The sequence below is a fragment of the Cyprinus carpio genome, chromosome B7 (genome assembly GCF_018340385.1).
Source record: "Cyprinus carpio isolate SPL01 chromosome B7, ASM1834038v1, whole genome shotgun sequence".
In the NCBI taxonomy this organism is placed as follows: domain Eukaryota; kingdom Metazoa; phylum Chordata; class Actinopteri; order Cypriniformes; family Cyprinidae; genus Cyprinus; species Cyprinus carpio.
In genome coordinates, this window is record NC_056603.1 from 12936321 (window position 1) to 12962570 (window position 26250).

Below are 26250 nucleotides of genomic sequence, written 5' to 3' on the forward strand. Positions count from 1 at the left end.
GGTGTTTTGACAATTAAGAGCCAAAGGACCTTAATTCATTTATGCATGTGAAAATCACATAGCTGTAATCTGGCTCAGATAAAGACAGCAATCATGTCTTTGTGGCAGATTTTCTGCTGATTAAGTTATAATACAACACTTTTTCACTTTACAAATGGTTGTCAAAAGCTACAAAATGCATCATATTTTGTATGAAAGTGTAACATGGTCAAGCAAAACTAGCAAAACAGGCACTATTTCTGAAATCATCATAACAAAATTAGTATGAAACAAACACTGGCTTTCATTTGGCAAACAGAGGTGTATTTTTAGTCTCACCATCATCGATCAAAGCTGTCGACATCTGGCTTTTCTTCTTACTGGCCTGCCGGTCATGAGTCTGACACTGCTGGTCTCTAAAAGTGGGCAGACCCTTCAAACACGGCGGCCCTTCACACACTTTGTGCTCTACGCTGGTCTTCTGACAGTATTTTCCTCCTGGACCGGGCCTGGAGAACCACAACCACAAGAAATACAGTTAAACATACTGCTCTATATGACCTAAACCTGAAGACGAAGCATGAAGATCATTATCCCAGCTGAAATCCCTTCGTTTAATGCATCAGGAATTGATTAGATCACAAAAAAATGGTGTTACACCAGAATGAAGCCAGACTTGAATGCAAGTTTGCTAAAATGATGCCAAAACAGCTATTTGGCTGTTGATTAACATAATCAAATAGCCAGCACACCCAAAATGATGTCAACAGAAAAGTTATATTTTGATGAACGATTACAGATGAAGGTTTTGAAATGCACTGAGGAAACATTCAGAAACAGACTTCATGTTGTCTAGATTAAAGATTCAAAATCACACTGATACTCAGTTCAGCAATCGAAATGAAACCGACACTGATGACCTCATCAGAGATTTGCATATCAAATTGTGATTGGCCTTCTTTCTTACATTTATTTGCATTTTGAATTACACATAAAGAATGCAAAACCTACAACCTAAATATCATTCTTGCAAGCACTGCTATTTTTTTTTCAACAAATGAAAATCTAGTTTCTTCCTCACACTCTTTCTTCCCCCTTTTCCACTACTGTGCTTAAAAACAAAACTTGACTTGTAAGTCAGCCCTATTTTCTTCCTTTTGGCTCCTCGGTTTGCTTGATGCAGCTCCATTTGTTTTACGATCCACGGTGGAGCCGCGCGCAAAAGAGCGATTACCTCCAGGACGCGGCACGAGACGTTATGAGCGTCCAAAACAAAAACGCACACCTTAGACCATCTCTCAGAAATTGCACGCTGTTCTGTGCTGGAAATAACCGAAGAACTTTGAATTATTACATCATGTTTTAAACACACACTCAAGCTCTGTGGCAGGCTGTCAGGCGTTGAGAAATTACACTCTGAGAAACGGCGTCATTAGACGAAGGAGGAGAGTGAAAGGAAAGCTTGTTCCTGCCAAAACACAAACAGGATTATTGTGGTGCATTGTGGGTTTGGATGGTGACTGCGTTTGCATTGAGTCCAATCATCTCTGGACTACATCCTGTTTGTTCACAATAGGAGATGCACAATTACTAGTTAGTAACAGACACTTACATCTGTGAAAGTAAGACTGGATGGCAAACAATGAATTATAGATATCAGTTAAACACTGAGCTTCTGACTACTTTTCTGAATGACTAGTTGACTACTGAGACATGGATGGAGAAAGTGAGAGATGTAAAGGCTTACGGGGGGTTGTCACATTTCCTCTGTCTGAAGCATGCTCCTGTGCCACATGTTCGGCTGCACTTGCTCCACGTGCTCCATGGACTCCAGTCTCCATCCACATGCTGCGGGATGGGCGTCTTACTGACACACTCACCTGCCCTGCACCACTGATAAAGACACACACACAAATGTTAAGTGTTTAGTCCAACTAAATGGAGACAAACCACTGATTTATATTGCTTTTATATAAAGTTGATTACAAGCAGTGCTGCTGTATTGACACTCTGCAAATATTACAGGGTTTGTTCCCAACCACTAGCCTCATTAATTAAACTGCTGCAATAATGAATTTAATGTTTTAAGAAATCCAAGTTGATAATCCCCCATTGATTTACACTACTTTTTTTAATGCTTTTAAAAAAAGAAGTATCTTCTGTTCACCAAGGCTGCATTTATTTGATAAAAAAAATCAGTAAAACAGTAATATATAAAATATTATTAGTTAAAACAACATAAAATAACAGTTCTTGAATGTCTTCCATGTGCTCTATTTTGCCCATTTGGATTATTAAAGACTCTCATTTCGTGAATTCCTCGTCTCCTCGTTCCTGGCTTCCTTGACTCCATGTGTAGTGTGACAAATATACTGTATGTTAAAATGTAATTTATTCCTGTGATCAAAGCTGAATTTTCAGCATCATTACTCCAGTTTACAGTGTCACATGATCCTTCAAAAATCATTCTAATATGCTGATTTGCTGCTCAAGAAACATTTACAATTATCAATGTTGAAAACAGTTGTGCTGGAAACCATGAAACATTTTTTTTATCTAACACGTCCTTGCTAAATAAAAGTATTAAATTCCTTTAGAAAATCCTTTAGAAGTATAAAAAATAAACTTTTTATCATCATTACAATATTTTAAATAATATGTCTAATGTCTTTTTTCTTACATTTATATGCATATCTTTTTTGCATTTTAACACCCTGTACAAATCAGCAGGTTTCTGTCATTATAGAAAAAGAAACTTTCAGTAGCACTTTCAGTCTGATATTTTGATCTGCTCCACAGCCAAGTCAGCCACTTTATTCACCATCTGTCAAAATGATTTTACCTATAGTATTGGCTGTTTTTAAATTAAATGTATAATTTCCTTAACATTATCCCTCTGGGGTCTGAGGATGTTTTGGGGCCCTGGAGAAGTTTTAACATGCCCTGACATTTGTGCCTTTTCAGTTGCTTATAAACATATTAATGGCTAAAGTTTAATAACACTGTAATCAATATTGGTTACCTTGTCGGCTCCACATTCTGTGCCGTCCAGCGGTGGATCTAGTTTGGTTTTACATGACGTGTCTCCTTCCACCAAACACCAGAGACCAGCACACATCAGGTGCTGAAAACACAGAAAGTTTACATTCATGTGGACAGTATAAAAACAATGTAATAACTTTTGTTTCGTTCTTATTTGATTTTATAGTTATAAAAGAGTATTTAGGACCCAAACATGCATTACCTGAGTGAAAAACACACACTATACAGAATTATACCACAGTAAAGAAAAAGCACAAATTAAATCTCTATTTTATCTCAAAATAAAATAAAATTAAATAAAATTAAATTAAATTAAAAGCTTGTAAATTTCATGTAACCCCAGCCTTTTCTTTCCTCTCCTCTAACAAAGAGACAGCCCTTGAGATGGACTGTATTTTCCATGTCTATCTGACAAGTTCGTATATTTCCTTTAGCCAGACACGCTCTTTTACTTCTTGTGCTCAATCACATTTTCCAATCTCACAGAGAGAAACATTTTAAAGGTAGCAGGACGGCCATTAAATTGCCTTTTTTACACTTTGTTTTAGACGTCTCTTTTATGTCAGCTCCTCTGTGCCTGCCAGCAACAGACTATTCATCTTGTTCATGCATGTTTTATGTGAATCTAGGTATCTGCTGTAGCACTGCACATGTAGATGCTATACAGTTATGATGGACGGGCAGCAAGTGGAAATGTTTGCAGCGATGATCTGAACGGTTTCAGCTGATGATTACACGCTCAGCAAAGCATGAACTGAATGTGAACTGATCAGATCAAACCTGATACACCAGCACCTGCCATCCGCTCTGATGTTTTCACTCTGGCAACTTCTAAGCTGTAACTTCCAGACGGAAATATCCAGAGATCTGAGACTTTGCGTGGACAAACATGAATTATGATTAAGTGCAGAGAGTCTTTTATGTTATTCACCTGCTACAAATGAAGCCTGGATAATTTTATACTTCCACTAGCTACATATGGGAATGATCCTAGGGCCAAGATAACACTGAACTTAACTAAACTAAACTAAAATTAAGTCAAACTAATTTAAAAAAAAATTAAATGAAATGATGAAGACAAAATAAATTTTCCAAATTTAATTTAATAGATATATTTTATAACAAATTAAAATGTATAAATAAATTAATACATTCATTTAAAATGTGAATGTGAATGTAATTGTGACTTTATGTGAATAAAATCAAATCAAATGATGAAGACAAAATGGATTTTGTTTTAATTTAATTTTATTTTATTTAATTAATGGATATATGTTATAAATTAAAATGTATAAATAAATACATTTAAAAGAAAAATGTGAATATAATAGTGCCTTTATGTTAATAAAGAAAAGAAAAGAAAAGAAAAGAAAAGAAAAGAAAAGAAAAGAAAAGAAAAGAAAAGAAAAGAAAAGAAAAGAAAAGAAAAGAAAAGAAAAGAAAAGAAATTTGTGAATTTTATCAATGGGCATTTTATTAAAAGGACTCTTCTGTGACCCATGCTTAAATATTTGCTGTTTAACAACAGAAAAAAAAACATGTATAACATAAATGATTATACCACAATTATAATTTCACATTTAATATTGTGACCAAATTACAAATGAAACAAATGAAACTATTAATATCAAAATAAACTTATTTTAATGTATATATTTTATATCTTCATTTATGACTTTTATTTAGGTACCATTTAAATTAAGCAATATGTTATTATATTAATTAAAATATTAATATTTATAAAGAAACTAATTTATTTCATATTTTTTATGCAATATGTAGGAGGAGGCTTTGTGCAGATTAGCGTAAAGCCCTTTATATTATTCACCTGCTATAATGTAACCTGAATATATTTATACTTAAACTAGATACATATAGGAATGATCCCAGGACCAAGACAACAATAAAGCAACTGCAACAGGATTCTGCCACACATATAAACTTGTTTAGGTCAGAAAGTTTGAGTTGCATGTTGCCAGTGTTTATTTGTGTGTATGTATGCTGCACTGTGTCTGTTTGCATTATGGAAACATGTAGTGCATGAGCGCAGTATGATAACAGCGCATTCTCAGCTGAAAGACACACACACCTCCATATCAGTGCAGAATGTAGCGTTGGTGCCGAAGAGGATCTGGCACTGTTCGTCAGCGCTGTAGTGCATCCCAGGAAGTTTGGCCGGCAGACGGATGAGGTAGCGGTTACGTGGGTCAGTATGCAGCAAACAGGCACTTGCTTTCGATCTGGGAGACAGTAGGATGTTAGAGAAATGATGTGCATAACATCTTCACACACAACTGGAGGAATTGCAGACTTTCCTATAAAAGAAATTAGGAATTGCTGTTCTTCTAATACTGGCTGTCCATTGCTGATTCAATTGCTCAGTAAAATTCCTCTTTCTCCAAGTCCACTTTCTCAACTTTATATAAGTGTAAGATTATATAAACACAGACAGCTGTAGCAGGACAGACTTCTGCGAAACCAAGAGCAAAGGAGAAATATTTTGGAAAGGTTGACGTTGATGCCTTAAAGCCTAATGAGCACATACACTTCAGGATTCTCAAGCATGTCGGCTCTCTGTAAATATTTAATATTTTAGCTCATCCTAAAATAATCAGGCAGGCATGACCTGTGTAACAGAGAGAAAACAATGTGCTTAAGAAAAAAAAAAACAATGTGTTATGGTAAGGTGTGCAAATAAATAAATAAATTCAAGGGAAAATGTTGTTTGAATTGAATAGAATAAAATAAAATAAACAGTGTGAAATTAATCAATGGGAATTTAATTGGAAGAAATGCTGACTGCACCTACAAAATATTACAGACTAAAGGTTTAACTTGATTTACTAATTCTTGATTCATATTGTCACTGTCATTGTGAAATAAAATAATAATAATAATAATAATAATAATAATAATAATAATAATAATAATAATAATAATAATAATAATAAAGTTATATAAATGAATAAAGAAACAAAATATTCAAAAAGAAACTGTAAATGTATTTTTACATTTGTGTTAATAAAATAAAATAAAATAAAATTATTGTGAATTTTATCAATGGGAATTTAATTAAAATAAACACTGACAATTCCTGTAAAATATGACAGACTAAATGTGCAACTTGATTTATCAATTCTTGATTTATACTGTCACATGATGAACTACAATTAAACAAATTTAAAATTAAATAAAATTGTTGTGAATTTTTAATCAACGGGGATTTCATTAAAAGAAACACTAACAATACATATTACAAATGGCAGACTAAATGTGCAACTTGATTTACTAACTCTTGAGTCACACAGTCACAGGAAAAAAAAATTAAACAAATGTAATATAAAATTAAATTAACAAAAATTAAAATAAAATCATGCTACACACTAAACAGGCTGTCTATGTATGTATATGTACAAGTAACAACATGCATGTGTGAATTCACAATAATTATGGGATTGCCTTCTGCAGGATGAATACATGTGATGCTGCTCCAAAATGTGATCAAAACAAGGCAGCATAATTTTGCTGCCTACCTGTTGGAACAGCCTTCATGTAGTGTGCACCTACAGTATGACGCCTACATAGGCAGCTCACCAGGTTTTGGAGCAGAGCCATGCTGTCGTGTTATCGTAGCACAGAGCTTTACTCTACAGGAAAAGCACTAATCTGCCCGATTGTCTCTGGCATTAAAATGCTCTCAGAAGCTCAACAGCAGAGTTTGGATAGTGCTGGTATCTGCTTGGATACGGTGACACTCTGTAGCCTGAATCGCGGTGGGCACAGCAGACAGTGAATCCTGCTGCTTTATTCTGTCATCGGCTGCAGTACATCCGTGTGGATCGATGACTCCAGCCGGTTCTTTGTTTATAGAGCCGCAGCAGACACTATTAAGCCTGGGCTTCCAGAATGAACTCTCTTCTATTCAATATATATATATTTGTTTAAGTTATTATTACTTAATCAAAACAACCCAACTGCAGTTTGAGTGATAGTACTTATAATGCGCAATAAAAAAAAAACGTGATTTCTAAAAAAAAAAAAATTAAGTTATCGGTTTTTGCAAATGAATTCTTCATATATACATATATATATTTGTAAATACATTCTCCAGAAAATCATTAAAAATACTTCCCACTGCCTAGATATCAGTATTGGCTATTGAAAACCAACAGGCAATAGCACCTACTACCACCTAAGCTACTGATAACACATAAAAACAGAGGCTAGCTTGAAGATTTTATATCTTATGGCACAAAATCTCACCTGAGGAACTTCTCCAGGTCATCATGACTGCAGCTGGACCAGGAGAGGTCACTGGGGTTACGACCTTTGACCCATTCCCCGGACATGATGTGGGAGTGGCCCGTGCAGCTGGCGTGATCGTCATCATGACTCATGCCCATGCTAGAGAGACGAGAACATCAGAAACAACAAACACTAACAAGTAACAGCAGTGATCTGACAAAATATGAGTCTCACCCAGGCAAACTTAGTGCACAATAAATAGTTATTGTGCTTGTTAAACATAATCATTAACACACTGTTTACGAAGCTTCCCTTGAATGCATAACAGTACAATATTACTCTGAAACAGAGCATGTGTTCTCATGAAAACCAAAGCAACCTGAGTCAGAGAGAGCCATAACAGTGCTTTCTCCTAAGCCCTGACCTACATTTCTCAAATTAAAAACAACAACCGAAAACTGAAACAGCGGCAGCGAGCTCAAGAACTAATAAAGAGAGCAGTGTGGATTTCTATGCTGTGTCTCGGCTCCCACTAAAGACCAAAGCAATAAAAGTCGAAAGACATACAACGAACACAATAGAAATCAAGGAGTCGCTGCAGAGAACTAAAGGAAGAAGAAGAAGAATGTGAATGCTACAGCAGCTTCATCGTCACTTTCTTTTCAGCTCTTACACAGATGAGTGGCTTTTAATGTCAATGGGGTGCTTTGGTTAATAAGTGGATTGAGATGAGAATCTCTCTCACACTCAAACAATCGTGGGAGGTTTTTAAGGGTGCCAAATGTTGTGTTAAATTTGTTTAAGGGAGAAAAAAACACGATTGGCCTTATTAAAACAGGACGTTTTGCTGCCAAGCTACTAACGGTCAAGTGCTTTTACAAGCCAAATGCCCTATCAAGCGTGCACTGCACTTAAAAGACTTGGAAGGGAAGGCATCATGCATGACCAATAGAGACTTACAGATATGGGCTGGTAATCTAAAGGTCCAGTAAGGTGTTGTTAGCATATTGCTATGAACTTCAATGTAGTTTCTTACTGACAAAAAGTAGTCAAAATTTGCTTAGAACATGTAATTGCATATTGCATTAGCTACAATTAAGGAATAACTGATATCTATAAACTGTACAAGCTACTCACCAAATGTTCATATCCTTAGTTTTAGTGGTTTGTTTCATGCCTCTAACTCTAACATATGAGCAAAAGTAACAGCAAAAACCACCAAAAAGCCGCAAACCTGTTTCAAATTGCTTACCTTAACAATTGTACCATCCTTTTGCCACTGTATCAACAATAGCTAGATTTGCATCCACGTATTAATGTGCAAATTTTGCAAAATTGCATAAAAACACTGGATTGAAACACTAGAATTTCTAAAATGTGCACAAAAATTTATATACTTACATTAAGGGCTAGATTTACTAACAGCTTGCACCAGCGCAAACCATTTATGGTGTTAAAAAATAGCACTGTAAGGATTTACTAAAGATGCGCAGTGAAGAATTTTTGCTAAAAAGGCGTGGACACATTGCAAGTAAAAAGTTCAAAAAAAGTGATTTATCTGCAACTCTAAAGGACAATTTTGTTTTTCAAAATAATATAATATTTAAAAAAAATAAAAGCTCTTTGTTTGAACTTCTATTCTATTCATCATAGAATTTTGAAAATAAAAATGCATCGACAAAAATATTTAACAGCACAACAGTTTTTAACTTCAATAGGGATAAAAATGTTTCTTGAGCAGCAAATCAGCATATTAGGATGATTTCTGAAGGATCATGTAACACTGAAGACTGGAGTAATGATGCTAAATCACATTTTAAAATATATATTCACACAGAAAGTAGTTATTTAAGATTGCAATATTTTTTTCATAATATTATTGCTTTTACTGCATTTTTGATCAAATAAATGTGGGCACAAGAGAATCATTTTAAAATCTTATCAGCTCCAAACTTTTGAACAGTGTCATTCACACTGTGTAATTTTCCAATCTCAACTGCAAGCACTAATTACTCCATCCATTCATTAAACAGACACTCATTTATCTTTATTCTGAAAGATGCTTTGACTAATGATCACATAAGCAATGATGACACTAATGAGGTATTGTGGGTAGACTGAAATATGACGTGACACGCTGCTTCCATACGGAGGATGTTTTCATTTCGAAAGAGTCGATGCATGCGGCAAACCCCACATTAGCGTTACGCCAATGTTCCTTGAGCGCCGTGATTGTGCTCCTTCAGCTGTTATTATTGGAAAATGATCAGCATCTACATTTGATAAAGTGAGACGAATGGAGCAGCGCTAAAACAAGACTCCCAGACAGTCATTAAGCTTCGTTACACCCGCACGCCAAATCAAAAGGTCGTGAGCAGATGAAAGATGAGAAACTCTGCTCGCTACTCAGAGAAATCTCAATCCATCAGAAAGTGCGATGCTGTTGCATGTGTTTATTAGAGCCTGTAAATGCCATGCTGACAGAAATATTCAACGCTAGCGACTCTATAAAATAATCATATTGACATGTCTTGCTACAGCTTATTATGTAAAGACCTAAACGTGCACATAAACCCAAAACGCACTCACTTTAATAGTGTTTTTACAGACTGGAGACAATGGAGCCCTGTGTGCGTGTGATGACTGGGATAGCAGTATCGGCACCAGTCAGGCGTGATTGGTGCCAGCTCATTACTGCCGACTTTGGCCCGTGGCGGCACACTATACTGGAGCAGGTACGGCGATAACTCCTCTGAAGACTGGCGCTTACGCTAATGTAGCTTGGCCGTTTTTCCAGACAAATTTTGGTGTTGGCTGCCCATCATTGTTCTATCAAAGAGGGCTTTATGCTAGTGAGGAGATGAAGGGGAGCCATTGTGAGAAGCGTGTTTTTGTTTGGGCAGAGCGTGTAATACGCTGTCGTGGCATTCGGTTCAATCCTATAACTCATGTGTGAACGCTAAATGTTCATCTACAGCATGTTCCCTTTCAAGTACTTCAAGGTTTTCCAAAGCACACGGTGAGGATGGAAGTGTGTTTGGGGTCTCAATCACTCATTTAACGAGAGAAACCTGATGTAGAGGGACGTATGCAAGCAACCTGTTGTTAAAAGAGCAGAGGTGTTTATTTAGAAAAACCAACAGAGTGCAATGCATGGTTTAAATAACCAATTTAGATTGCAAATTAAATATTTAGAAGTCTGAAGTTGAGTCTGGTCATGGATGGAGATCTGGTTGGGTGCTTGGGTGGTTTTGGTGAGCTTAGCTGAGATTGCCTACATCTAATTGTCTGACCAAATTGGCTAATGCTGTGGGCCTTAACCTAAAAATGTCCTGGCCCATGTGGACACAAATGAAACGTTAAAGGGATAGTTCACACAAAAATTGAGATTTTGTTATCATTTACTAACTTATTAGTTAAAATATGCATTGAATTTGTGTTATACAAAAGATTGTAAGTCATACTGGTTTGAGTAAATGATAACTATTTTCATTTTCAGGTGAACTATCCCTATCTGTTTATCATATTCTGTTTGGGGTGCTTTCAATAGCTTAAGCATATATACTACCGTTCAAAAGTTTGGCATGAGTAAGATTTTTTTAATGATTGTGAAAGAAGTCTCTTACGCTTATCATTTATTTGATTATAAACACAGTAAAAACAGTAATTTTGTGAAATATTATTACCATTTAAAATAATTGTTTTCTATTTGAATATATGTTCAAATGTAACTTATTCCTGAAATGCAAGTCACATGATCCTTCAGAAATCATTCTAATATGCTGATTTGATGCTTAAGAAACATTTCTGACTATTATCAATGCTTAAAATGGTTTTATATTCATATCGGTTTCATATTTTTGAGGAAACGTCAATTTTACTTTATTGGATTAGTACATTGGAACAAAACAGATTAGTTACACCAAATAGTAAGAGCTTCAGTACTCTGCCTACTGGGATTTGATTTGGTCAAATCAGTGATAAATTTTGACGGTCATTATTGATGTTTCTGGGATCCCAAACACAAGAAAAACGTTACATCTGCACTGAAATACCACAGAGCATCTAAAAAACTAGTTTACATATTTAATTGTGTCCAATCAGAGCTGATAATGGAGCAAAACTGTCAATCACAAGGGCCTCTAAATCAGATTTCTATGATGTTTGGACTCACTTGTGGCCCAGCTCATGAGCGATGGTGAAGGCCAGGTTGAGTCCGTTGTCCTCCGCCAGCACACACTTCCTCTTGGAGCTACAGGTGCCGCCTAGATAAGCGATTCCTGTGGAGAGAGCAAAGCACAGAGTGAGAAGATAATGGATAGACAGGAAACCACAAAATCTGACACTTTAATGACTTAAGTTCATTCACACTGACTGAAGACCGGTCATTGCTGCTAATCGCTGTTAGTTTTAGCTTACTTTTGGCCTACTCATAACAAAGAGGTTTGTAATTGTGGTTGGCATAATTGAAATGAAAATGAAATTGGCATAAAAACGGACTGTTTTTATGCCAATTTCAGTCAACCGCCTGTCCTGAGGAATAACAACAGATTTCTTGCAAGATATTTTTCTGAGAGGAAAAAGCAGTGCCATGAAGGACACACATATGACATTCATTTCATATTCAACATTTGGTTTTGTGAAGTATTGAACATTATTATTGAATTTTAAATTTTGCCGACTTTTGTTAAAAAACGTGAATTGTTAAAATTGTGATTTATGAATATATATCTATAAATCTCTCTCTCCCTCTTTATATTTATTTAAAAAACATTACAATATTTAAAAAATTATAAACATATTAAAACCTAAATAATTAAATACTATATGATATAATATTTTATATATTATGTATAATAAATTTTAATAATTATTATCATTTATAAATATTATTGTAATCATTATTTTTTTTGTTATCTGGATAGTTAAAAATAAATAAATAAATAAATTCTCAAAGCAATTACAGTGCCTTGTGAAAGTATTCATACCCCTTCATTTTTTTTCACATTTTGTTATGAAGCAGCCTTATGTTAAACTGCTTTAAATTACTTTTTTTCTGCAACTCCATTCACCACAATGACAAAGCAAAAACAGAATTGTCACAACTTCATAAATTTATTAAAAATAAAAAACTGAAATAAGTACATTGCATAAGTATTCATACCCTTAACTAAATATTTAGCTAAAAAAACCTTAACAGCCTCAAATCTTTTTGGGTAAGATGCGACAAGCTTTGCATATCAGCATTTGGCAATTATCTGCCATTCTTCTCCTCCTCTCTTCACCTCTCATGCTCTGTCAGGTTGGATGGGGGCAGATGCACATTTTCAGGTTTCTCCAGAAATATTTGACTGGGTTCAGTCCCAGGCTGTGGCACTCAAGAGTTGTCTATAAGCTACTCTTGCTGTGTGTTTAGGGTCACTGTCCTGTTGGAAGGTAAACCTTCTGCCCAGTCTGAGCTTCTGAATGCTCTAGACTGGGTTTTCATTAAGGCTATCTCTATATTTTGAGGCACTGAGCGTTTATTCTACTCTGACGAGTCCTTCAGTCCCTGCCACTGAAAAACAGCCCCACAGCATGAGGCTGCTACCAGCAGACATGAAGGGGTATGAATACTTTCGCAAGGCACTGTATATAATGTAGGTGTATGAATATTTTATTATGTTTCTTTTTTGTATGTGAATATTTTGTTTTTGATTTTTGTATGTTTCTTTAAATAAAAATTTAAAAATTTAAAATAAAAAAAACCTTCCATTAACCCCATAAGCAATGTGCAAAATACATTAGAACAGGCTAGTAACTACATAGCAATGCCCAGGCAACCACCCACAACACTGTAACTTCATGACAGTGTGTTTGCACAGACAATCAACAGTCTGAATGTCTTCAGAAAATATAAAACTATACTATACGATAGCACAACTGCTTTTTGTACAAACTGACAGCAAACCCATGTCCTATGAGTCAGAATCTCTGTCACTGAGTGATGCCATATCAGAAAGTCTACATCACCTCACAGACTATCACCTTTCTAGTGTTCCTGTGAAAGCACCTGGTTTGTGTCTGACACTGGATGAAACCCACACAACCTCACTTAGCCTCTGACCACCATAAGTGAAGTCAATAACCTGAGAATGAAATTCAGCCCAGATGCTTGCGTAAAAAAAAAAAAAAAAAAAAAAAAAAAAACGGCACAAAACTGTGTTTAGGACGACAAGAGAGCAGTTTGGTCCAGCAAAGGTACTTTTACATGGAACAACAGGAAATGAGCACTGAGGCAGGTCACATTTTTCAGTTTGTGCAATTTTTGCAATATGCATCTCATGCAATTATCGCATTGCATTGTAAACGAAAACTATACGAAGAATGTATTAAAATATGCAACATTTAGAATGCATCAACTGGTCAAATCTGGTCAAAAACCCTGTAACTATTTACATCTGCAGGCATCTAAATTTGTATCTGTATTTTGAATTAGTAAATGACAAAAAAAAAAAAAAAAAAAAAAACAGTTAATGCAATTACATGGGCAGCTCACTACCATAGGTTTTGAAACAAGTATATTATTACTTTAACCAACCTGAATAAATAAGCATTAAGCAGCCTATACACAGTAACAGCTGTTCACTATCAAGACACAATGAAAATACTGAACAAAAACAGTGTGACTTACGAGGCCTGTGAGAAAAAGAAAAATGCGATGATATACAACCACGTAACACATCTTATTAAAAAACTAGGCTAGAAATAATTTCTGGTCTTACATGTTTCAAATAGTGGTTCAATAAGAATTGTTCTAGAGCAATAAAAACAGAAACCCTGCAATTATAAAATAAAGAGACATTTGGATGTTCCACTGTAGCTCATAAATCAACGTTTCTTTGTTATTTGCTCACAGTGCTTGATGACTGATGCTGGAAACAATTGCAATGTACTGTAACATGCAGTAAAAACAAATGAACTGTGCTTTATCATTCTTCAATCTACGGTGTAGAAATACTCTGAAAACAAAACACATCATAGTTGATCCATGTATGGAGACTCAGCTGAAATCCCAATTCATTCAACGAGCACAGCATCAAAGATGTAATATCATATTGGCGATGCAGATGACGTGATGATTTGACTTGTGTCAGGATGAGTTTTTCATCTTTACACATGAAGCTAAGGTCTAAAACACATGTCGGAAAATAATGGGCTGTGCCATTTTTACACTGACTGGAGCTGTATGATGGAAAAATTATTTTCCTTGAATGCCATATAAAAAGAACAGCAGGTTGATTGAAAAACAGATGTTGTCCTAAATTCCTCCACTTCCCCTCTAAACCTCCACTTCTTCTTTCTTTGTTTTTTTACAGCCATGCATACTTAGACAAGTGCTGCAATTATATCTGCTAAATCTGTCACGAGCTGATTTACAGTCTGAGATCAGATGAGTTCAAGTTTCTGTAAGCAAGTCTCTGCAATCGTTCTGTGCAGATATTTTTATAGCTTGCTGTGAGTTGATGGAATGTAATCTATAATGTGTAATGACTGTCTGGATGGGTGAACTACACATGACAGACAGGTAGCCTTAATAACACCTTCACTGCAAATGAATGGAAATGAGAGCTCATTCAATTATTTAAGCTTTCTTTTGTATTCCATGGAAAAAGTGAGAGCAATCAGGTTTGGAATGACACGAGGGAGAGTAAATGATCCAGGATTGAAAAGTGAACTGAATTGAGGTCAAAATTGAACTGAATTGAAGATTTCATTTTATTAAATGAATTTCATTGCTGAATTTGATGAGAAATTTATGAATTTAGGGGTAGGGGGAATCAATAAAAATAACACCAAAATTCTAAAATAGAACGGAATTTAACAGAAAGTCAAATTTGCTGTAATTGTTGTCAAGACAGACAGACAGACAGACAGACAGACAGGTAGATAGAAAGATAATTAGATAGATAAATAGACAGACAGACAGACAGACAGGTAGATAGAAAGATAATTAGACAGACAGACAGACAGACAGACAGACAGACAGACAGACAGATAGATAGATAGATAGATAGATAGATAGATAGATAGATAGATAGATAGATAGATAGATAGATAGATAGATAGATAGATAGATAGATAGATAGATAGATAGATAGATAGATATAGATATTAGCAGCTGAATTTGACTCAGAGCTCGCCACGGGCCCCACAGCTCACAGTCCAGCCAGACAGACTCAGAAAGACAGGCCTAAATACACACGGCGCCAGGAGATATTTTGCCGATTATTTATCTGGGGTTAATTTGCCGTTAGCACATGTAGAGTGCTTTGCATTCAAGAGTTGAGCCCTTTCGTGACGAGAGAAGAACAGCGAATCTACCAGCTCAGCAGCCTGGGCGGCCCGACTGAATGTGGACAAATGCTTTGTTATTAGTTGTGAGGAGCGCTTTCAGTGAGCTGCTTTAAACAACAACAATGTCAAACAATGTCAAATCACAAGCAGGATCAGTCTTTTATCTATATACGTGTAGATATTATATACAGTATATATACTGCAGTAGGACGTCACTATGTCAGGGTGTTATTAAATTTTCACTGCGTTTCTCCTCATTTCCCATTTCCAACAGCAAGCAGAGAGACGTTCAGCTGCTTTAATTTAAAACACAAGAATGTGAGACAACAAACATGCAAACAAATATCAACAGTCCAAATGACAACCAGATTTTTCCTTGAAAGCTCCCTGGAAAACAAGAAAAAAGTCAAATGAGATCTTTGTAATATCTCAATTGTTTATTCTAGATTTTTAATATACGTATCAGTTGTTTCTCTGGGCCAGGTTTGGTTGTCAGCCTAAAGTCAACAAGAAATGGCATTTGCAACACATTTTATTACGTAAAATTATTTATTTATTCATTTATCACTATTACTATCGCTTATTCTAGTTTCATTTAATATATTTTGATTTACTGTTTTTATTACTTTATTTTAACAATCAATCAAATTTTTTTCCTCAAAAGCTTAATGACAAACAACACTTTTTCTATTATATTTCAATTGTTTCTTCTACACAGTAATGGGATTAAATTAAATAACACTGTTTTTTAAACTGTTATATTTAATAAATAAATTGTATATTACATAATATAAATATATTATACTGTGTGTGTGTGTGTGTGTGTGTGTGTGTGTGTGTGTGTGTGTGTGTGTGTGTGTGTGTGTGTGTGTATATATATATATATATATATATATATATATATATATATATATATATATATATATATATATATATATATATAATTAAATTTATTATGGTTTAACATGTCTCACAAAAAAGTTTTTGAATATTGAAAATAGTAATTCACATGAGCAGGAAAACTATGTCTAGGACTTTCTTGAGTTTAATCAACTGTTTTCCATGCTACGCTCCATTTAAAGCTTCGGTTTTACAGTCCCACACTGGACCGTCCCTCTCAAGCCCTCAAACGGCCCACAGAAAACAGGAAACGGCACGTTGAACCTACTGTGCAGGAGGGCTTATAAAACCATGGAGATGATCCACAGATCGTCAGGATCGTTTCCATATTACAGAACTTCAACAACAGACATGAAAAGACGTAAGGCTTTTTTATGTTCACGATTCTTCATGGTGTTTTTTGTGGCCTTCAGCTGAATGTATGTTTTATGGTAGCGCTAGACCGTGATTTAAAGTTCAGCACACGGTTGTGGTGCTTCATTGAAGCAAATATCAAATAAACACAGTCAAGTGGTTGAAATAGGAGTTGCTTATTATGACTAAACATCCCACAACCAGGACACGACGGAAATCCCAAAACACTGAGGCATGTTTTACTGTTTGTACTAGAAAGAGGTCAACTATTAAAACTATGAGAGAATTGTTGCGTTTTAATGATCAACTTTTGCTCACAGCCTCATATTTAGTGTTAGTGATTGAACAAACCACTAAGCCAAAAGATGCGGTCACATTAGTGAAATTTTGTCAAGTTTTTTGGACAAAACATGTTTATTGTAAATAGTGTAGCGATGCATGAAGCACAAAAAGCACTGAAAACTTATTAGAAGTTTATATTTATTTAGCAGACAAAACAAATCTGTATCAGTCTTATGGGGCAACTGTAAAAGTTAAACCCCTCGTATCAGATCTCACTCGAGTCGTGGACCGTTGCTCAGGGCAAGGAACTCAAAGAAACAGAGACTTCGAAAGCCAGGAAGTGAATATGAGATGGGAGACGTTAAGCCTGAGGTACGAGCTTATCCCTTCTCAATCAAACCCTATCTCAAAGGGATCCTTGTACATTATCTGAAAAGAGAGGAGCGCCATTTAAACACAGACTTCTGCTCTGAATGATCTCCAAGACGAGGCGTCTCCGCTCCTCCTACCTGAATGAATGGGGAAATTCTTCTCGTTTAATAATTACAACCTTTAACTGAGTTCAGAGGGTGATTCCAGACAGTTAGGTGTGCATTTCAATGGAACGAGAGGAAATGTTACACGTGTTTTCATTAAACTATTCTACATCTTTTTTAGGCAAATATTTCTTTTTAGTAATCTCATGAGCACATCTGGCCCATTTACACAGGTAAATAATTCAAAATGACCTTCAAAATGGGAAAAAAAACTGAGCCGTTTTGGCAGCAGAAGTAGAGTTTTTTGCATTTAAACAAATAAATCACAGCTTGCAATGGATAATTTCCAGTATAGCATAATCTGGCAGGAGCATTTTTTTATGTTTACCTATATTTTTTATAAACCATTTGATTTAATCCTTGTGCTGAAAATCCTTTACCTACTGTACAGTAACGTGGTGTTCCAGGTCAAAAATATCCAGCCTTTTAAAAATTGCTTGTAAATCTCTCATTATGAAATGATCACCAAATCACACATTCAATCTTTTAATCAACTTGTTTTCATTCAGTTAGCACAAGTTTTGTATTACTATTATTTTGTATTGATTATAGTCCTCAATGATCTGAGCTCATGCACCTCAGTTTACGAGTAAATAAAACAAATCATTATTTGTGAATCATTTTGGCCATATTCATTCAAAATCAGAGGTGCATAAACTCAGATGAATGAGGATTATGACCATTCACTTCCAAAAAGAAAATTAGACATTTTTAGGGAAGTTAATAGGTTTTAATCCAATGCAATAACATCAATTAGCATTTTCGGGAAAAAGAAAATCCTCTCGATCAAAATGACCGGAAGAAAACATGAGGGTTAAACAAAATCTGCCTAGACAAAGTAAATTTGTGCTTGTATTATTCTCGGTGATTCAAAAAAAAAGTGCATATGTTAAAGGATGACACGGTTGAAACGTCTGCAAAAAGCTCAAGGTTAAAAGTTTAATGTTGTTCAAGTTAAATGTGGCTCTTGTTCTAAACGGTTTAAAATGCAAATGTGTCACATTGCAAAATTGTAAACACAGCTTTAAACATATTTCCTGTGTTCCTACTGCTAGTGGGGCATAAAGTGGGTTAAAGTTGATATCAGTGAGGTCATTGCTTTCATCACTGGCGCCGTTATCCCAAATGCTCTCATTTGACGGACACTCACCAGACTTTACTTGGTTACTCCAACCCTACTACCAAATCGACTCAAGACCATATACAGTCAAATAACTATAGAATTGCATCATGTGAGCGTTAAAATCCGAAATCAAGACGTGGAACAGAAATAGAAAGTCTGCTTATCTTACGTGTCTTGACATGGAGGCCTTCGTTTGGCTGCCTCCACAGACTGCAGGTTATTCACGGTTCATGTAAATGTTCCTCTGAAGGAACTGGGCCACCCAAACAGAGAGACGTCTGCTCAAACTCATCATTCTAGGGATGCCATTCCCAGTTGCTGCATAATAACTGCACTGTGACCAAATGATTTCCATCATTCCGGAACAATTACGGTCTGCTCTGATTGTCTGGAACTGAACAAACGATCCTGAGGTGGCTTCTGTGCTTGCGATCTGTTCTGGATGCGATGGCGGTCTCGTGGTATGCAGACGCTAAAGAAAAGCATGACCCTGCTAAGCATGTTTGGAAACTCTGGAATGAATGATTTTTCACCTTTAAAAAGGTTTAACAAAACCTTAGACTCAACAGCATGGCGTGTCACAACTTTGAGATGTGTCATGTGACTTTCAGTCAGTGAGCCCCCAATGCAATAGCTGTTGTATAAGGTGGAAAGCATGATTACAACAGTGTCTAATTTATAATCATTTTTGGGAATTATTGGGGTATTGTTTGATGTTTTTTTCAGAGAGAACATATCTTATTGTGAGGTCTCTTATGAAATGCATATGCAATTAATTAAATATGTTAAACACAAAATTCTTTTAATGCCTTTTATTCAAATTGACATTGATGGTTCTGTTCTGTTTTGTGTGATTTTGTTTACAAAATTCCACATTTTTTCGTTTTAACACAGCTTGACAAATAGAGAATAAAATACAACAATGTGAGTAAAGAAAACTGTAACCAGAACATGACTACTTCTAAATGATGGTCAACGGAGAACAATGCTTTTTGAAATATGTAGTTACAGCATCGACCAGCAGGGGAAAACTGAACCATGCCAACCAGACAGACCTTGACCTTGACAAATGTTTTGCTGCCTTCAAAGTCACCTTTTTGGCCAAAATGTGAAGCAATATTGCATGTCTAATTTGCGGAGAATCGATTCCAAAATGTATTTTACTGAATTCGGACAAAATTAGACTAAAATGTAAAAATACTTATATCCTCGTCCAGCATAATAAATAAATAAATAAATAAATAAATAGTCTAATCTACAAAATACTTTTTTCTATTAGCAAACTTTCTCTCTATTTATTTATTTATTTATTTATTTATTTATTTTTCCCAAATCATTTATACTATCAAAAGTTTGGGGTCAAAAAGAGTTTTTTTTTTTCTTGAAAGAAATTAATACTTTTATTCAGCAAGGATGCGTTATATTGATTGAAAGTGATAGTAAAGACATTTACAATGATACAAACTATTTTTATTTCAAAAAATGCTGTTTACTTGAACTTTCTGTTCATCAAAGAATCCTGAAAAATTATTAAGCAGCACAACTGTTTTCATCATTGATAATAGCCAGAACTGTTTCTTGAGCTGCAAATAAACATATGAGAATGATTTCTGAAGGATCATGTGACACTGAAGACTGGAGTAATGATGCTGAAAATTCAGCTTTGCATTACGGGAATAAATTACATTTTACAATTCATTCAACTAGTAAACAGTAATTTTAAAGTGTAATAATTTTTCATAATATTAAATAAATACAGCCTTGGTGAGCATAAGAGACTGCATTCTAAAACAAAAATCTTACTAACCCCAAACTTTTGAACAGTAGTGAATGAGGTTTCATTTCTAATAGGTTGCTGCCTTATTAGACTGCTGTCTCTCTAGAGAGCAGAAAAACAAAGCTGACTAGTTTTTGGAACACAGCTCAAGAGCAGATCACAGTTCAGTGTTCATTCCCAGGGTATGCTGGGATACGAGTGAATATGAGTCACCGGGCTATGCTCTTGAATGGCAGGAATCCAGGGGGTCAGGAGAGGGGAAGTGACAGGACTATTTTCAAATGCCCCACACAGAGAAATGCACAAGCGGCAGGTGGCCAGGACCCATGGATCGCCAGGGGATCTGAGATCTGTTGTGAGTTTGGAAAAAATTGAGGTTTCGATGACAAACGCTCTGGATTAAAAAGATCATGGACTGACGTTCTCAAGACCCAAAGGCATGTTTATGTTATTCAGCAAACATTAATCTCTTGTTTCTTGTTTCTCCATTAATGACTGAATACTGATGGGATAATGTCAGAATACTTAATGGTCCATATCAAAAAGTTCAACAGATTTATGAAGAAGAAACTGGCTGCATACGGATGACCTGAAGAGCTTGAACACATTAACTACATTTTTACATTATTTTCTGAAGAAACTGTGATATATGCTTACCCACATTAAGCTCGTTGACATGACTAGCATGTTCTGGGTGGTTTTAAGGGTGATGCTATGCAGTTGGTGCAAATATGTGACCCTGGACACCAAAACCAGTCTTAAGTTGCTTGGGTATATTTTTAGCAATAGCCAAAAAAAAACATTGTATGGGTCAAAATTATATATATATTAAGTAAAGATCATGTTCCATGAAGATATTTTGTACATTTCTTACCATAAATATATCAAAACATAATTTTTGATTAGTAATATGCATTGCTAAGAACTTCAATTAGACAACTTTAAAGGTGATTTTCTCAGTATTTTCATTTCTTTGCACCCTTAGATTCCAGATTTTCAAATAGTTGTATCTCGGCCAAATATTGTCCTATCCTAACAAACCATACATCAATGGAAAGCTTATTTATTTAGCTTATTCATCATACTTCAGATGATGTATAAATCTCAGTTTCAAAAAACTGACCCTTATGACTGGTTTTGTGGTCCAGGATCCCATATCACTGTAACAGATGTTCTCTAGTTGTTTAACAAGACTTTTAGTTATTTCAAGGATTTATAATACAATTTTGTGGCTTTTCAGAAGAAATTGCAAGGAATTTTCAATTTATGTTTGAGGTATGTATATATGCCTGGGCCATATTTCATTTCATAAATCAAAAGAAATTGTGAATAAAAATGTAGAGCCTAAAAATAGGTCTTAAAAAAGTACAAATAAATAAATGAACAAAAACTTCACCAGCAAAATCAAACAAACAGAATAATGGCTCTCACTGTGGTTCGCTGGAGTCCCAAAGCTTTAGAAATGGCTTTATAACCTTTTCCAGACTGATAGATCTCAATTACTTTCTTTCTATTTTGTTTCTGAATTTCTTTGGATCTCGGCATGATTACGCTTTTGAGGATCTTTTGGTCTACTTCACTTTGTCAGGCAGGTCCTATTTAAGAGATTTGATTGCGAACAGGTGTGGCAGTAATCAGGCCAGGATTTTGTTTTCCCTTAATAATAAAAACCTTCATTTAAAAACTGCATGTTATGTTTACTTGTGTTATCTTTGACTAATATTTAAATTTATTTGATGATCTGAAACATTAAAGTGTGACAAACGTGCAAAAAATAAGAAATCAGGAAGGGGGCCAACACTTTTTCACACCACTGTATGTTCCTAACAAAATATTATAATACTTTTATACTAAAGGTATAAATACTAAAGTACTTTGCTAAAATATTTTTAATTATTTCTTGATTTTACAAGACAATTTAGTGGATTTTTACAGATTGCAAGATTGCTTTTTGAGGTATGTGTGTTTATGTCACAGTAATATTTCACCTAAAAAAATATGTAAAAAACATTCGCATAAAAAATGTAGAACCTAAAAATGTTTAAAAAACATATAAATAAATAAATAAATAAATATTGCATCAATAAAGTATTTTTAGAACCTAAAATTATGTTCCTAAAAAGAATACAAATAGAACAAACATGTGTTGCTTAAGCTTGTTGGCATGATTGTAGCATGTTCTGGGTGGTTATTAGGGTGATGCTATGTGGTGCTAAAATCATGGTAACAGATGTTCTCTTGTGGCTTAACAAGACTTAGATATTTCAAGGATTTATCATACAATTTTGTGGGTTTTTACAGACTGCAAGAGGTATTCCATTTTATTTTTGAGGTATTTGTGTGTGTGGTTATAAATTCCCACAAAGTAACTATGAGAAGAATTCACCAAAAAAAGAGTGGTTCAGAGAGACTCACCAACTGTGTCACAAGGCTCATCTTTATGGACGCAAAAATCTGTTCTGGAGAGAGAAAACAAGACAAGAGAGAAACAGAAACAAATGTTAGATAACAAAAAAGCGAATCAAATGAGATCTATATTGTTTCTCCAACACAGCAAGGAGATCAAAAAGAGGGCAAATGGAGACTCCCATCTCATTTATGTTTCATCCAAGAGATTTAGACCTCAAAAATGCAGATCTCAAAAATGTCTCAAACAATGCTCAGACACCAAATTTTGCAGTCAAAAGTCAGAGATCTCACGATGAACAAACATTTCTCATAATTTCTTCCATGAACAAATTAATCTATGCTATTTACATTCACTTTATAACTATAATCACATATACTTGAGACAAGGTTGGCAGATGAATGAAAGATAACTGAGATGATCATTGCACATTCATTCACTTGTGTATTATTTATTTATCAAAAAAAAATAAACTAATCAAATTCAAGACAACAAAAGCAAACATTAAAGGAAAAACAGGAAAAAATCTTTAGTAAACAAGGAATGAAAAGCTGATATATAATATCTTGAGAAGCTTCAATATATCTGTGAAACAAAAGGGTCCTTCTGAAAATGTTTTTGTTTGTTTGGATGCCTGTTACCTGAACCTGACCTCTGATGGTTGAATTGTGCATTGTGGGAAAACCACAGCACTTTTGCTGTAACTGTGCGCTCCTTTCCCATGTGGCATTCCTCCATCAGTTAAAGGAGTAACACTTCAAAACAACAGTTAATTAATCAAATGCAGCTAATTTCCTGCTTGACTCCTGTTTACATGAGGAGTGAACCAGCCAAAATGCTGAAGAGAAGTTACAACAACCAGACAAGAGTGGCATGAACTCAATATGACACCAAAACTTCAGACAGCGATGGCAGTAGAGCATTTCTATGATTTATGATGCATAAAAGCGCTAACTAGGGTTCAGGACTGACACTCAAACACACACTAGGGTGAATCCCACAATGCCTGTCAAGATGTCTGAGTTATATTTTACCACAAAACCAAAAGAAATTTAGCATGAGGAAATGTTTTTGACAACAAATGTTTCTGTAGAACCAAAAAATATGAAACAAATCAAATAAAAATAAAATAAAATAAAATAAATAAAACTTTCACTCCAAAAACTGAAATTAATTTATTTTTTAAAACTTAGAAGCCAAAATATGTTCCAAAAAATAAAATAAAACAAACAATATGAAGTGAAGTGACATACAGCCAAGTATGATGACCCATACTCAGAAGTCGTGCTCTGCATTTAACCCATCCAAAGTGCACACACACAGCAGTGAACACACACAGCAGTGAACACACACCCGGAGCAGTGGGCAGCCATTTATGCTGCGGCGCCTGGGGAGCAGTTGGAGGTTCGGTGCCTTGCTCAAGGGCACCTCAGTCGTGGTATTGCCGGCCCGAGACTTGAACCCACAACTTTATGGTTAGGAGTCAAACTCTCTAACCACTAGGCCACGACTTCCCCAGCAATATAAATATAAGCAATATAAAATACATTTTGATATATATTTAGACACTTCAAAGATTTTTAGTACAATTTTGTGGCTTTTTAAAAATCGCAAGAAAATGTCATTTTACTTTTGAGATAAACACACACACATATACAAATATAAATTTGTATTTATTGATTTATTTATTCCACAAATGTCCTCTTGGGTGTTTTACAAAATATGAAACCAGTGCTATGCACTGGTGCTACAGAAGTTGAAAGTTTTGTAGCACAGGCCAAACAGTTGTAGCACAAGTAAGGGGTGAGCGATATGGCAAAAATATCATATTACCATTTTATATAGGAATATCACAATTCACGATTTTATCACAATTCTTTGTCATGTTGGTTTTACATTTTGTAATTTGCCTGAGCAGTACAGCCAAAAAATAAGAAAAAAAAAGAACACTTTCAAGTTTTCAAATCTTTGTCATTATTTTATCTTTCTTATTAGAAAATAAGAACAAAGATATACATTAAAAATACACATAATTTACAAATAAAACTAACTTTATTTTTCAAGTACAGTATTTAGCAGTAACATTCATGAAACTGAATGAACAAATAGTAAAATAAAACAATAACATATACTATATACATCAATTATACATTTTTAAAGCAACTGTATTAAAGTCAATCAGTCATGAGCAGTGAGTGATATCTTTTTGTTGTTTTATTAACATTAAAATAATAGTTCACCCAAAAATTTAAATTCTGTCATCTGTCTATTAATTCTGTCATAGTGTTTTATTTTGATACCATTAACTCACTCTCAGGTTGTTTTAAACCAACATTCTGTTGAACATCCTGAATAACTTCTGTTGAAGTTATTTTGAAGAATGTGGGTAACCAAACAGTTGCTGGTCCCCATGACTTCCATGGTATTTTTTCCTACTATCAAAATCAATGGGGACCAGCTACTGTTTGGTTACCCACATTCTTCAAAATATTATTTTATGTTCAGCACAAGAAAGAAATTAATACAGGTCTGAGACAACATGTGAGTGAGTAAATAACAACAGAAATTTAAATTTGGGGTGAACTATCCCTTTAATGACAAGCAGCAGCATGTTTAGCTCTGTCCCTTTAAAAGCTGCACACATCCGTTTCTCTCTCAACTGTTTACTTTCATTTTAGACATAACTGTGTTTATATGTAAACAGTACAGTATTAGACTAAATCAATCACGCGAAAAACAACTTAGTCTAGTAATCAGGCACTGTTTGACAGGTGTGTGCGTGCGCTTCAGGTAGGCGCTCAGAAAAAGCGCATGTCAGAAAAGCATGTGAATTATTTATATTTCTCTTCAAAAATTTATATATAAAATATATATATATACACACACAGCATTTTATTCTCACCGGTGGCCTTCTGGGTGTATTTTTATTTTTTTTTTTTCAGATATGTGCTGATTTTTCTGGAATTTGTTAGGCAGATCAGTGCTGATAGAGTTTGGCCACCGCAGCAGGGTTAACGTGAGCGTGCTGAGCATTATGTCAGAGCCCTATGGACCAAACAAGGAACGTCTAAAGGCTAGGTCTGGGTGTGAAATAGCAAACAGATGCTTCAGAAGAGGACGTTTTCCCACGCACCCATCTGTCGACTGAGCAAGGTGCCGACAGCTTCATGTCAGCATCTGGGAACGAATCAATGTGAAGTTATACGACACATGTATCAGGGCTCGGGGTGTCTGCAGAGAAGTGCAGACAGACAGAAGAGGACAGAGG

At 35.0% G+C, this 26250-nt stretch overlaps 1 protein-coding gene across 2 annotated transcripts in view; it reads right to left on the reverse strand.

Annotated features, from left to right (window-relative positions):
* The window catches only part of adamts17 (ADAM metallopeptidase with thrombospondin type 1 motif, 17), a 125768-nt gene that overhangs the window by 67312 nt on the left and 32206 nt on the right, over positions 1-26250 (reverse strand). For both annotated transcript variants that reach the window (XM_042727308.1, XM_042727307.1), the window contains exons 7-13: positions 22991-23034; positions 11441-11546; positions 7285-7425; positions 5111-5261; positions 3002-3103; positions 1727-1872; positions 319-488 (exon numbers count right to left, since the gene is read on the reverse strand). In XM_042727308.1, the coding sequence (XP_042583242.1) occupies positions 319-488; positions 1727-1872; positions 3002-3103; positions 5111-5261; positions 7285-7425; positions 11441-11546; positions 22991-23034 (860 nt within the window). The remainder of the gene's footprint in view (positions 1-318; positions 489-1726; positions 1873-3001; positions 3104-5110; positions 5262-7284; positions 7426-11440; positions 11547-22990; positions 23035-26250) is intronic.